Raw genomic sequence first — 14,325 nt, forward strand, 5'->3', positions numbered from 1 at the left:
CCATTTGCAGTACCCTACTGGGGGGTGGGGGGCAGGTAGAGATAAATTTGAGTGGGAATAAAGGGAGAAAATAAAATTGGGGCCAATCTCTAGTTCTTTGTATCCTGTGAAATTTGGGTTTATTACATTTGGTTTTAAGAAGCAAGGCATAAAAGCCCCGATGTTGGCAATCCCTAAAGTGGAAACAAAGCTATCTTTCCAAAGACTTAAGGAAATATATACAGGAAGAAAAACGGTGCTAAAAACAAACTGTACAGTCTTATCAATTTCATAAGCACAAAAATTTATTTTGAATATATCATTTTATACAGTAATTACTTGAAAAAATGTTCATTACTTTAGCTATTTAATGAATCAAATTATCCAAGCAAAATAAACATGGCAATACAAAAATGTAAGAAATTTACAAAAGCTATACAAAATAAATTATTTAAAATTAGACTGATACAGTCTGTAAAATCTCTTCAAGAGAACTATACACTTACAAATCTATGTAGCTTTCTTTAGGGGGTAAAAGAAAGGATGCTTTAAGGCTTCTTTGAGAGTAATCCTTTTAGCTGGATCATACTCCAACATTTTCTCAATGAGGTCAAAGAGAAGCTCATGTTCAGCATCCTGAGAGAGCATAAATTCCTGAAAGGAAAAAAGTCAACAGTCCTTTCAACCATCCTTCATTATAATTTTATTTCTCTACCATAAAGAGAAGGGAATCTCAAAGTTTTAATCATATAGCAATGGCTCAGGCTCACCTTCAGAGGTTTACAGCGCCGTGAAACGTATCTGCCAGCAGAACTGTGTTCATCCCAGTCTAATCGATCGTGATGGAAATATTTACGTTTCCTAAAAGTAAGTCAATACCCAGTCATTTTTATGTCAACCATGAAAACTTAAAACATCTAGGGAAAGTGACTGGTTTCATCATTATGCTTTTATAGATCAAAGATGAACACTTTACTAGAGACTTGAAAAGATTACCCTAGTTACTGCCTTCCCAACAAAGTAACTGGAGTGAAAAAGAATGTCTAACACTTCATTGTTTCAATGAAGTTCCAATCAGAATATAAGACCAAGTGGTATAAAGGATGGCACCTACTCTTAAATAAAAACATACCTGGTTTTCTGTATCATATGTTTTGGTAAAGGTCCAAGAATCCTTTCCATCATTGCCAAATGCTCCTTACTATCATGTGTCTAAAACAATAAACAAAACTTGTTAAGCACACCGTGTGCCTTGATTTCATTTACATAGCTGAATTTCTAGTCCATAGAGATCAAAAAAGGAAGGTGATCATAAAAAAGGGCAAACTCTTATCAAGTTACAGCTGCAAAGTATTAAGGCCCACAGAACAAGCTCACCAATGATTTCTCCCCATAAACAGAATTACTGTTTATATTTTAAAATGTTTTAAATAAAATGATAAATTATGAAGGAAATATAATACCCAATAGCATCAGTTACAGACTTATTTCTTTATACTTCACAAGTAAGTCTATAATAAGGGGGGGAAAGCTGCTTAAGTGTGTATACTTTGCTTTTAAGGGCTCATTTACATAAACAAGCACCTTTTTTGAGCAAAGCCTTGAAACAAAGCACTGTCACTTACTGGAAATACTGTAAACCCAAGGTAGTATTCAATGAGAATGCATCCTATACTCCAGACATCACATGGCTGGGACCATCCTAGGGCTGTAAAGCAAAAGCAAACAAAAAACTTCAATATTTCTTAAAGACATTAAAACAACAACAAAAAAAACACAACAAGCCAGCATACAATTTAATGTCTGAGCTAGAAATACCCTAAGGAATCACTTAAAGTGTATCGTAATAGGATAACATGAATTAGGGCTCTGGAGACCTCTGGTCAAGTTCCAACTCTAGCCCACTCTTTTTGGGACTAGTGATTTGGGGAACTATCCCCCCCCCCAGTCGTAATTTCCTAACCAGTAAAATGAGAGTTACCTACACCATCCAAGGACTTGACAAGAAAAGTGTCTGAGATATAATAGGTGTGAATTATATTCTAAAATCTCATCACATTACATATATGCAAACTCAATTCCAGGAAAATTAAGACATTTAACTCAAAGTATTAGAGCTATCTGGAATAAGTATGAGCTTAAAATCCTCAATGTGTTTTATTTATCTTTTTTTTTTTTTTTTTAAAGATTTGAGAGAGTATGCATGAGCCATGGTGGGGTAGGGGTGGCGTGAGGGTGTCAGGGAAAGAGGAAGTAGAAGCAGGCTCCCTGCTGAGCAGGGGGCTTGATGTGAGGCCCCATTCCAAGACTCTGGGATCATGACCTAAGCTGAAGGCAGACACTTAACCAACTGAGCCACCCAGGTGCCCCAATGTGTTTTTAGACTCAGAGAGAGACTTCATGCACACAAAAGCTAGAGGAAGGCAGAGGGACAAGCAGACTCCCCACCAAGCAGAGAGCCCAAAGAGTGGCTCCACCCCATGACCCTGAGATCATGACTTGTGCCAAAGTCATATGCTTAACCTACCAAGCCACCCACTCACCTCCTATCCTTCATGTGTTTTAAGTTAAAATTTTTTTTTCGGTATTTTTTTTTTTTAAGATTTTATTTATTTATAAATAAAGACAGAGGCAGAGGGAGGCAGAGACACAGGCAGAGGGAGGAGCAGGCTCTATGCTGGGAGCCCAATGTGGGACTCCATCCTGGGTCTCCAGGATCAGGCCCTGGGCTGAAGGAGGTGCTAAACCGCTGAGCCACCCGGGCTGCCAAGATAACAATTTCTTTTTTTTTAAGTTAACAATTTCTTAAAGAGAAAATTATTAAAAACAAACAAAAAACCACAAAGAATAAGACTAGAGCTATAAACTTTAAAGTTGGCTTCAGTAAAGATATATGCAGGTTCTCAAAAGCACAATTCAGAAGCAAGTTACCTAGCACCTGGGGGTGGTGGTGGTGTCTGCTCCCCGCCCCATGTGTGCAGGCATTTGCACACAATCTCTATTAAAATAATAGTAATAAAAAAAGAGAAAGTAACTTACCCAAAATAACTTCAGGCGCCCTATAATGCCTTGTAGATACCAAGGTACTGTGATGTTCATCATCATAGGTTGCACTTCCAAAGTCTACAACTTTAATATCTGCATTTATTAAGGTACGTTCATCACGTTTCTAAAATCACAAACAATGGGTTAAGGAGGCATGATATTAAGAAGGCACAAGATATTAACTTCAAACCATGAAGATAATACACTGAGAAGACTTACCATTTTGGGATTATAAGCCTCTGTGTAGTCAGACTGCACAAATAAGATGTTTTCAGGCTTTAAGTCTGTGTGAGTCAACTTGTTACTGTGCAGAACTGAGAATGAAACAGAAAAAGTTGCTGTAACCTGAAAATCAAAAACCCAACCAAACTCAAACTCAAAAGCCCTACAACAAAAAAACCTGATGCCCTTTCTACATGTCCAAAATTGTCAACATTCAGTAGCCTGCTAGAAAACCACCCACTACCCTCAAAGTTAGTCCACTGCCAGCTAACTGCTCAAAAAGTATAGTAGTATTTTTCTTCAGGAAGCAAAGATTTGCCAGTTTCCAATGACGGCTTGTAATATTTGTAAAATTGTGTGGATTTCTTCTGCTTGGCAAAGTATATAGTCTTATTAAGAATAGCATCAATGAAATTTACTGAGAAAAAAATGAGATTTACTGAGAATATGAGGATATTTAATATTAGCATAAAGCATTAAAAATATTTTTAGCCATTACTTAGAAAGCAGATACATAAAAGCGAGATTATCCTACTTGATACTACATTGATAAAGAAATGACTAGTCAAGGAAAGATATGAATCTAGACATCACCAGAGATCATGAAAACAGTTATCAGAACCATAGTAGCAAGTGTTCTGGAAGAAGTAGGATAGTTATAAATAAATACAGCTAAATTTGTCTTTCTACATGACAATATATTATATCAGACAATATACTACTTAATGAAATGCGAAACTGACCAAGAGCTTATCATCTTTCTCATCCCTATTCTTTTTTTTTTTTTTTAAATTTTATTTATGATAGTCATACAGAGAGAAAGAGAGAGAGGCAGAGACACAGGCAGAGGGAGAAGCAGGCTCCATGCACCGGGAGCCTGATGTGGGATTCGATCCCAGGTCTCCAGGATCGCGCCCTGGGCCAAAGGCAGGCGCCAAACCGCTGCGCCACCCAGGGATCCCTCTCATCCCTATTCTTAAGTCAGGCTTCCATAAGCTGTATGTTAGATCCCATTTTTTCTTAAAGATTCAAATTAGTCTGCATTAAATTAGTCCCAATAACCTCAAGTTTCTTAAAGATATGCCAAATACTTACAATTCACTGATTTGCATATCTGATATGCCATCTTCCTGATATGATCCAGACGAAATGGCAGAAAACCATTTTCTTTAATGAAGTCGTAAGTACTAAGTCCTAGTAGTTCAAACACAATGCAAATGTGACCATGATGTTCAAACCACTCCAACATCTGGACACAGCGGCTATAAACACATGAAAAATAACTGAGTACAGCCTCTCACAATTTAAGTCTACCTGAGAGCATTTTCTGAGTTCTACTTTGATACTTACAATGTACTGCTGGGGTCTGTTGTATTCAAGTGTTCCAGAACTTGTATTTCTGAGCGAGCAGCTTCACAGTATCTATCCACATTTTTAACTATTTTTACTGCTACATGTCTACCTCCTCTGTTAGAGAAAGTTAAAAAAAAAAAAAAAAGTTAAGAATTATGTTCTCTCTGAAACGACTGATGTACTATATATTGGCTAACTGAATTAAAAAAAATAGGGGATTCCTGGGTGGCTCAGCGGTTTAGCACCTGCCTTTGGCCCACAGTGTAATCCTGAAGTCCTGGGATCGAGTCCCACATCAGGTTCCCTGCATGGAGCCTGCTTCTCTCTGTATCTCTCATGAATAAATAAATCTTTAAAAATAAACAAACTTAAAAAAAAAAAGACATCTTCTTCCACTTTTCTACCACTCTTTTCAAACTGTACTACTACTACCATTTTGTTTCCTTGCATTTACTGGCTAGCATTCGATTTTATCTAACTAAAACTAAGTACTCTCTTCTAATTGCAACTCAATTAAGCAGTGAGAATGATCCTCAGGTATGCGAAAGAATCAGTTAACACAAATACATGCTGAATGACCCAACTGCTTTTCATCAAACCACTACTCATATGAATTCTTTCTTGGTCGTTCAATTAAACTATATATTAATAGTCGAAATTTAACAAGAATATTGAAGTATCATTATTTCAATCTGTAGTCCAACTATAAGACTCAAAACATGTAAAAACAATTTCTTCTTGTATTATCTGTCACCAGCAAATATTTACTCAAAATTTTTCATTTTAGGGATGCCTGGGTGGCTCAGTGGTTGAGCCTCTCTGCCTTTGGCTCAGGTCCTGATCCCGGGGATCCTGGGATCGAGTCCCACATCAGGCTCTCAGTAGGGAGCCTGCTTCTCCCTCTACCCCTCTCTCATTAAAAAATATGTAAAATCTTAAAAAAAAAAACAAAAAACAAAAAACCTTCCATTTTGTCTCAGTTACCAGAAAAGATGGGTATGGGAGGGGCCGTAGTAATGAGCTCTACTTCTCAGAGCTTTACTAATAGTAGGAAGCCTTTTCTAATTCACTCAGAAAAGCTCTGCCCTTCAGAAGGAGAAGTAATTCCAACAGGAAACAAAGCAAAGGAAAAAATTTTTTTTACACTATCTCAAGAAATTTCTGTCAGTAGTTTAAAAGGCGTTAAGTAGGGGGATCCCTGGGTGGCTCAGTGGTTTAGTGCCTGCCTCTGGCCCAGGGAGTGATTCTGGAGACCCGGGATTGAGTCCCACGTCAGGCTCCCTGTATGCATGGAGCCTGCTTCTCCCTCTGCCTGTGTCTCTGCATCTCTCATGGATAAATAAAATCTTTAAAATAAAATAACATGCATAAGTTTAAAAAAAAAAAAAAAAAAAAAAAAAAGGGGGATCCCTGGGTGGCGCAGCGGTTTGGTGCCTGCCTTTGGCCCAGGGCGCGATCCTGGAGACCCGGGATCGAATCCCACATCGGGCTCCCGGTGCATGGAGCCTGCTTCTCCCTCTGCCTATGTCTCTGCCTCTCTTTCTCTCTCTCTCTCTATCATAAATAAATAAATAAATAATTTAAAAAAAAAAAAAAAAAAGGGCATAAGTGTTAAACATGTGATGCCAATTTAGAAAGAGTTCTCACCCGTGACTGTGTTATCAATTATAGCATCTGTATGTTATGAACTACAGTATTTTCTAAAAATACAGATTCCTAGCTAACTACTCTGTAGATGACATCAATATGCCTGGGCTAAGTACCGTTCCAAATACTCCTAACGTAAAAAACAAGATTGTGGGGAGTTCTGATTTAGATCACTAATCTGGGGGGGGGTGTGGGGGGGGGGGGGGGAGAGGAGATAGTCACAACTGTGCCCAGTGGGACAACAAAAAAATACGCTCTAAAATAGTAAAATCTGCTCTCAACTCAAAATTAAGGGCTACATACACTATTGCCCTTTAAAAAAATTTTTGGGGGCAGCCTGGGTGGCTGAGCAGTTTAGTGCTGCCTTCAGCCCAGGGTGTGATCCTGGGGCCCCAGGATGGAGTCCCACATCAGAATCCCTGGATGGACCCCGCTTCTCCCTCTGCCTGTGTCTCTGCCTCTCTGATTAATAAGTAAATAAAAATTTTAAAAATAAATATAAAAAAATATTTTTTTTCATTTGAGAAAAGAGAAGGAGCAGCACATGGGCTTCATCCTAGGACCCTGAGATCATGACCTAAGCCAAAGGCAGATTAACCAAGTAAGCCACAGGCATCCCTAAAGGGTTGGTACTTTTTACTAGGAATTTCCTACATCAAAGTAAAAAAAAACCAAGGGACAGGATTAATAGTGTATCTATCATAGTCAGAACATATTCTAAAGCTAAGCAAGTTTTCTATTACTGCTGACAGCCCCAAATGCAATCACAAGCTAGGAAACTTACGCTTTATGATCAATGCACTCCACGACTTTTCCAAAAGCTCCTTCTCCTAAAGTATCAACAATTTCATCTAAAAAAGAGAAACAAATCTCAGTTATACCAGGAAGTGGAAACAGTTTACTTAACATAATAAATGCTACCAATACAGATTATTCTAGTTGATGCTACAAATTTCCTTATCACTAGACATTTTATTGGTCAACACTGTCAAAAAACATTTATAACTATTTTTAGGTCTAATTTCATTCTTAAGCTCATTTTATTAACTTGATTTACTGTTTTTGGAACTTCTGCTTAACAAATATTAAATTTCTAAAGAAAGAAAAAAAACACAATCCCCGCCCACCAAAAGAAATGGAAAACAAACAAAAAAAACAGAGAAAGAAAAAAAGATTTCCAAATCCCTGAAATCTTTATATATAGATTATGTTATCTGAAAAGTTAATAAGTGTTGAAAAATATTCTATACATCTTGCACTTAGTACGTCTCCACTCTGACAGATCAGGTGACCCTCCTCATCATCCTCTACACTCCTGGTTCTTTTCCTTCGGTGACTCTTCTGGAAACGTCAAGTGGGCGGCACCAAGATCATCCAGCCAATCAATATACCCGAGTGAATTCAGGGCAGAATACGAAATTCATTCAGCGGGGAGATATTCAGGCATTCAGATACACGCCAGGCCACAAACGGTTGGCAGGAGCAATTTCAAATTCAGTCCCCAGAAATTCACAGGGCACATAGTTTATGTTAACAGGAGAAAAACATGGCAAGGAACAGATTTTCAGATAAGATACTCAAAGTGGCAAGGCAACAAAACATAATACAATTGTTTTTCTTAAAAAAAAAAAAATGCTAAGTTGTAGCATTCACTGAAATATAATTTTAAGTTTCTAGTGTTCTAATTTAATGTTGCAAAATCGTAGGATGTAATATTTACTTGGTCAAAGTAGGCTGTGGCCAAATTAAGATTTCCTAGCTAATCTAAGAAAACAAATATCGAAACAGTAAATAAAATTAAAGTCCTAATTTTGGGGAGAAAAAAAGATTTGGCATACAAGAATAACACTATACCATTTAAAACGTCATCTGAAATGATCTGCAAATTAACCCATAAACTATAATGTTCGTATCTGTTCAGTGATTTGCTTAGTGAAAAAATAATTAGAGCATGCTTTGCTAGAAAAAGGCATGCCTAACTAAACCCTCAACCATACAAAAATAAAATGCCTATTCTACTTTTGTGATAAAACTTCAATTTATTAAAACAAATCAGATTTCTTGAACTACCATAAAAATAAACTAAGTTAATTACTTCTACTGACTCACTGGAATAACAATTAGTTGCCAACTAGTAATAAAACCTGTTACTCTTAACTTAATATGCACTGTATTTCAGGAATTTCCTATTCAATGCACAAACACAGAAAGAATCCAAGTTAAATTGAGATGACTTCTTTTTAAACAGAACTTTCTCAAATGATCAAACACAAATCAAGTATTCCTGTTCCATGTGAGAAATAAACTTTAAAAAATATTTTAAAAGAGCTCATACCCCATGTGAACGATGGTGTGAAGTACTATGGTGATTCCTGTGTTTGCTTTTATAACTACTTCTTCCACTTCTCCCAGAAGACTTGCTACTATGGTTCTGATATCTGCTTTCATGGTCTCTATGGCGATGTCCAGGTTCACATCCTTGACTGTAGTCATTTCTGTATTCATCAATGTAGCGTCGACTATGATAATCTTTCTCATTTATGGATCTACTTTCCAAATAATGGCTAAAAAATAAAAAAACCTTTTTAATGCTTTATGCTAATACCAAATATTCTTAAAATCGCAGTAAATCTCATCAAAACACTAATCTTAATAAAACTATGCTTTCACATGAGAAAAAATCCACAATTTCCCCCCCCCCCAAACACAATTTTTACAAACATTACAAGCCATCATTGGAAACAGGAATGGGACTCATGGCTAAGTGATACTGTAATTTTAGTCATGAAAATAAACCCCTCCCCCTTTTACTGATATAAGGGACATACATTCTAATGAAATCTATTTTTATATGGAGACACTTTAAATACCATCTTTACCTATCAGATGTTTTAGAGTGATTATATTTGCAGCGCTTGTTCTCCCGGGCACTGCTATGCGATCTCTTCCTTCTTTTATGACTGCTGCTGCTTCTCCATTTTCCGCAGTCCCAATCTTTTTCATCCCAGTCAGGACAATAAGTTCTCTTTGAGTGTCTCATCTGTATAAAAGACAAGTTTTCCCAGGTAAGTTGTATCCCGCTTGTCAACATTGAGTTTAGTAAAACTCTTCTTCGCAAATTCACTCTAGCTATAACTTTTTCAATCTTAATTTTTAAAAAAAATTTATTATTTTTATTTTTTTAAAGATTTTATTTTTAAGTAATCTGCACACACAGCATGGGGCTGAACTTACAACCCCGAGAAAAAGTCACATGCTTTGACTTAGAAAGGTGGCCCTCAACTGTTCTTTAAAATCAAAGTTCGAAAGTCGTTGTTAAACAATCTAAAAAAAAAAAAAAAAAAAAAAAAAAAAAAAAAAAAAAACTCATAAATCCAATTAGTGCACTGTGCCAAAATGTGGAGTCCAAACTCTATTAATAGGCATTCTGCCATTATCCACCTTATTCTAAGATTTATTGAAAGCACTAGGAAAAGAAAAAAAAAAAAGAGGTGGGGAGCCAGAAAATCCAATTTACCAACTTTGGTAAGATCTTACCCCTTTTCTGTCAGCAGCACAAAATTACTACCCGTCCACGTATCTAACTCGCCTCATTCAACTCCAACTCGAATGCAATCGTCAATGTTCTTAGCGACAGAACCCTCACTACTATTTCTCCGTGAAGAAGATAAACGGATCAAACTACCAAGGCCTTTTTTCATACACAGAAGTCAACGGTGGCATTTAAAAACCACAACATACCATCTTTTGAGGTATCCAGCACACGCTATACCCAGTAAGACCTAGCTTATTCCGAAAGCAATCTTACAAGATCAACTTGGGGGAGGGGAGCACCTTCCTTTCAATGTTTTGAACAGAAATTCCTAATAACTTGAAAAAACAAAACAAAACAAAACAAAACAAAACAGGGCAGACCGGGTGGCTCAGCGGTTTAGCGCCGCCTACAGCCCAGGGCGTGATCCTGGAGACCCGGGCTCGATCCCGCGTCGGGCTCCCTTGCATGGAGCTTGCTTCTCCCTCTGTCTGTGTTGTGTCTCTGCCCCCCCCCCCGTGTCTCTTATGAATAAATAAATAAAATCTTAAAAAAAAAAAAAAGAACGAGGGAGGACATCCCTGGGTGGCTCAGCGGTTTAGCGCCGGCCTTTCGGCCCAGGGCGTCATCCTGGAACCACGTGATCGAGTCCTGCATTGAGCTCCCCGCAGCCGCCTGCTTCTCCCTCTACCTGTCTCTGTGTCTCTCATGAATAAATAAAACCTTTAAGAAAAAAAAAACAGTAGATAGCATCTTTTCATCTCAACCACCGTTCTTAACAGTACTAACTGAAGGGACGCCACCACGTCTTTGCACATAAGCTATAAACCAAAAGGCTCCAGCTGTTCCCTAGAGGTTGGGGGCAAGGGGGCGCAAAATTCTATAGCGCAAGACGTCTCATAACCTGACTCGTCTCCCACGCACCTCCGAATATACCCTATTATTTCTGCTTCTCCGGGCTCTGCGAAACCTGATTTTGGTTAACGCCACCGAGAGCAAGGACACTCGCGACCTTCACTCGAATCCTTTAAGACTCGACTAGACGTTAGGTGATACCGAGTCCTGTCAGGTCAACGTGATCTATTTGCTGCGAACACAGCGGCTTCCGGGAGAGCGACACGCACATCCAGGGACCCAAGTACACAGCACCCTCAACAGGAAGCCTCGCCTCCTCCGCCCCGCCGCCATCTTACAGCTCCGCCGAAGTGGCCAAGGCCGCCGCCGACAAAATGGCGCCCGCGGGCCCCTGGCCCGGCCCTCCCCGCCCAGCCGTCAGTCAGGCGCTAGGCCCTCGCCAGCGTTCGGGGCGTTGCGGTTTAAAGAGTAAATCGCGGCAACAGGCTCGGCGGCGCTAGGAAGACAAGCAGGCTGCCTTCACGCAACCCCGGGAGGCGGCGGCGGGGGGGGGTCGTCGTGCCGGAGATTACAGGCAGCAAACAAGCGAGAGGGCATCACCAGGAACAGAAAGAGGGCCCTGACACCTAGCCCGCTTCGTCCTGCGTCTTACCGTCCCGGCCAGACAGTCCAAGCCGAAAGAGGCAAAGCTTGCAACGCGACAACGGGGAGGAGCTCAACTGGCTGCGACGGGCTCCGACAACAAAATGGAGGTGACAGCCGCAGCGTCGGGACTCGATCGAAAACACTGGTGACGCCGCGAGCGCGTCTCGCCGCAGGGCGGGGCGGGGCGGGCGGCGCTTGCGCGCAGGGACGGCCGGAGGCCCGGTGGCCGACGAGTGCGCAGGCGCCGGGGCGGGAGCCCGTAGACCGAAGGGGGAGGTGGGAGGTCTCTCCCGGCGGCCCCGGCGGCCATGTTGGGCGCTCTGGGTCTGAGGCAACCGTGGAGAAGACTCTCGAATGTGCTTGGTAGACGTGGCAAGGAGTGAGGGAAGCGTGCTACTAAATCTGTGACCTGAGTGCAACCACGCAACAATCCTTAAAAAAAAAACAAAAAACCACGACGTCCATCATATAGTCATAAATGAGTTAATCGTCTGGATTTCGGCTTTTGCTAAGGTTCTGAGATTTAAAACTAGGTAAGTCTTTAGTAGCTGGGAATCAACATACCCTGAAATTAGATTGGAGAGATTTTTTTTTTTTTCATAAGATGTTTTTCATGAGACACAGGGAACGCGATACCGGACTTGATCTCCGGACTCCAGGGTCTCGCCCGTGGCCCAAGGGAGATGCGCAACCGCCGAGCCCCCCGGGCGACCCTCGTGGTGTTAAATGTTGCAGAAATGAATGGGCAAGAGCTTGGAGACAGGAAATGGGGACCTTTCACAGTTAAGCATTTTGGCATAGAGTCCGTCCTCTACATGACCTCTAAGAGGGGAAATGGAAGGGCTTGAAGAAAATGTCAGGAAACAACCTGAACAACAAAATCATCAAACTATACTTGGATAGACTAGTCACTGCCAGTTCTAGCCCCGTGCCCTCCACAATTTTGTGTTTTGCTCACTCGTTCCAAACTTAGTGGAAAATGTAAAAATTATCATTTTTAAAGATTTTATTTATTCATAAGAGAGGTAGAGACATTGGTAGAGGGAAAAGCAGGCTCCATGCAGGGAGCCTGATGCTGGACTTGATCCCAGAAGCCTGGGATCGTGATCCCAGCCAAAGGCAGACGCTCAACCACTGAACCACCTAGGCGTCCAAAAACGTATAAAATTAACTTACAACCAACCATAATTTTACTAGCTGTTGCACAGGAGAGCAACATAAGTAGCCAGCCCTACACAGATGCACAATTATTGGGTAAAAAGTGATGAGGAATATGTATTTCCAAAATTCTATGGTAGTTTGCATTTCTTAAGCCCCTTCATAAGATTTGAAGATGTTTTAAAACTATTAATACTTAAATCTTTATGGGGACCAGGGTCACCAAATAGAAGATAAATATTTCAGAGGGAGGAATTCATCACTATTAACTTGTGAAATTCAGGATCTATTTAGCATTTTTCAATGTTAAGCAAACCTAAGGAATCCCTGCCTTTGGAGAATAGTAGCTAATCATAGTGAGCTGGTTATTGTGCCAAGCACTGTACATACATTCTCAATGCTAACAATCTAGGAGATGGGAGAAAGGCATCAACTATATTGTGCTTTTACAAGTTGTGAAGGACTGCAGAGAGAAATTTAGAAATCACAGATTACAAGGGTGAAAGATGATGAACATTGAAAAAAATCTTGTGTATACTACCAAAATTAGTTTTCGAAATGGTTTTAAATTTACTCATACCTAGGCAATTACTAATTTGATATTTACCCAAAATTTCATTTATGAACTTTTTTTTTAAAATTTTTATCCGTTTTTTAAAAAAAATGTATTCATGAGAGACACAGGCAGAGGGAGAAGCAGGCTCCATGTAGGGAGCCTGACGTGGGACTTGATCCCAGGGCTCCAGATCAGGCCCTGGACTGAAGGCTGCCCTATTAAAATATTGTGTTCCTAGTGCATACAGTTGGTTTTGAGGTGGCACTGTCCCCCCGCAATTCGTGTTTAGTCTTGACTCCTACTACCTCATATTGTGACTTATTTGTAGATAGGGCCGTTACAGACCTACTTAAGGTTAAAATGAGGTCACTAGGGTGGGCCCCAATCCAATATGACTGATGTTTTTCTTCTTGAAGAGATTACTACACACTCACTGAGGAGATTGTGTAGAAGATGGTCATCTACTAGCCAAAGTGAGACCTTAGTGTAAACAACCCTGCCCACAACTTGATTTTTTTATTCATGAGAGGCAGAGGGAGAAGCAGGCTCCACACAAGGAGCCAGACATGGGACTCCATCCTAGGTCTTTAGGATCAGACCCTGGGCCAAAGGTGGCACTAAACCGCTGAGCCACCCCGGGCTGCCCTAGATTTTTTTTTTTTTAAAGGCAATTTATCTATCTGGAATTTTGCTGCATCACCATGTGAGTTGAAATTCTTTTGCTATTTTTCTCCATATAATTTACTGGTTATCTTAACACAATTTATGGGATAACTTTTCCCTTTAATGATTTTGGATTGAACTCCCATATACTATTCTAGCCATATCTCTTGCACCAATTTAGTATCTGGAGCTTTATAAAATGTTTGCAGCTAATCCCTTTTTCATTATAGCTTTATTTTTACTTATTTTTGAAGTTTTTTTTTTTTTTTTTTTTTAATTTCACAGCGAGCATAAGCAGGGATAGAGGGAGAAGCAAGCTTCCCACTGAGCAAGGAACCGCATGGGAGGATGGATCCCGGGACCCTGAGATCATCATCAAAGCTGAAGGTAGACACCTAACCAACTGAGGCACCCAGGCACCCCTTACTGTAGTTTTATTTTTAAAGATTTTATTTTGGGGGCATCTGGGTGGCTCTGTTGTTAAATGTCTGCCTTTGGCTAAGTGTGTTTTACCTCCGGTTAATACATGGAACAGACTCAACTGCTAATGTGATGTGTGAACCAGCCAATTCTGTGAGTGGACAGAAAGCAGTGTTATGGATCTTGATCCTCATGATGCCTCACAAAGGCCCAAGATGGGCAGCCAGTCTTTCTATAAGATCCTTATGGC

At 40.1% G+C, this 14,325-nt stretch overlaps 2 protein-coding genes across 4 annotated transcripts in view; one reads left to right on the forward strand and one right to left on the reverse strand.

The window, feature by feature from the left end:
• Window positions 1–266: 266 nt before the first annotated feature.
• CLK1 (CDC like kinase 1) lies at window positions 267–11,417 on the reverse strand. Its single transcript, XM_041737503.1, has 13 exons — window positions 11,286–11,417; window positions 9,126–9,286; window positions 8,582–8,810; window positions 7,497–7,587; window positions 7,031–7,097; window positions 4,597–4,713; window positions 4,342–4,508; window positions 3,244–3,338; window positions 3,019–3,148; window positions 1,605–1,687; window positions 1,112–1,191; window positions 750–840; window positions 267–633 (listed from the first exon to the last, which is right to left on the reverse strand). The coding sequence occupies exons 2-13, from the start codon at window positions 9,284–9,286 to the stop codon at window positions 490–492; spliced, it is 1,455 nt and encodes a 484-aa protein (XP_041593437.1). The 5' UTR covers window positions 11,286–11,417; the 3' UTR covers window positions 267–489.
• Window positions 11,418–11,571: 154 nt separating this feature from the next.
• Window positions 11,572–14,325, forward strand: part of NIF3L1 (NGG1 interacting factor 3 like 1) — a 44,004-nt gene continuing 41,250 nt past the window's right edge. For 2 of the 3 annotated variants that reach the window (XM_041737508.1, XM_041737513.1), the window contains exon 1: window positions 11,572–11,811. The gene's annotated coding sequence lies outside the window, so the exon portion shown is untranslated. Of the gene's footprint in view, window positions 11,812–13,796; window positions 14,043–14,325 lie in introns of those variants that run through there. The other variant, XM_041737507.1, reaches the window with a different exon arrangement.

This window comes from Vulpes lagopus, chromosome 22, assembly GCF_018345385.1.
Source record: "Vulpes lagopus strain Blue_001 chromosome 22, ASM1834538v1, whole genome shotgun sequence".
Taxonomy (NCBI): Eukaryota; Metazoa; Chordata; class Mammalia; order Carnivora; family Canidae; genus Vulpes; species Vulpes lagopus.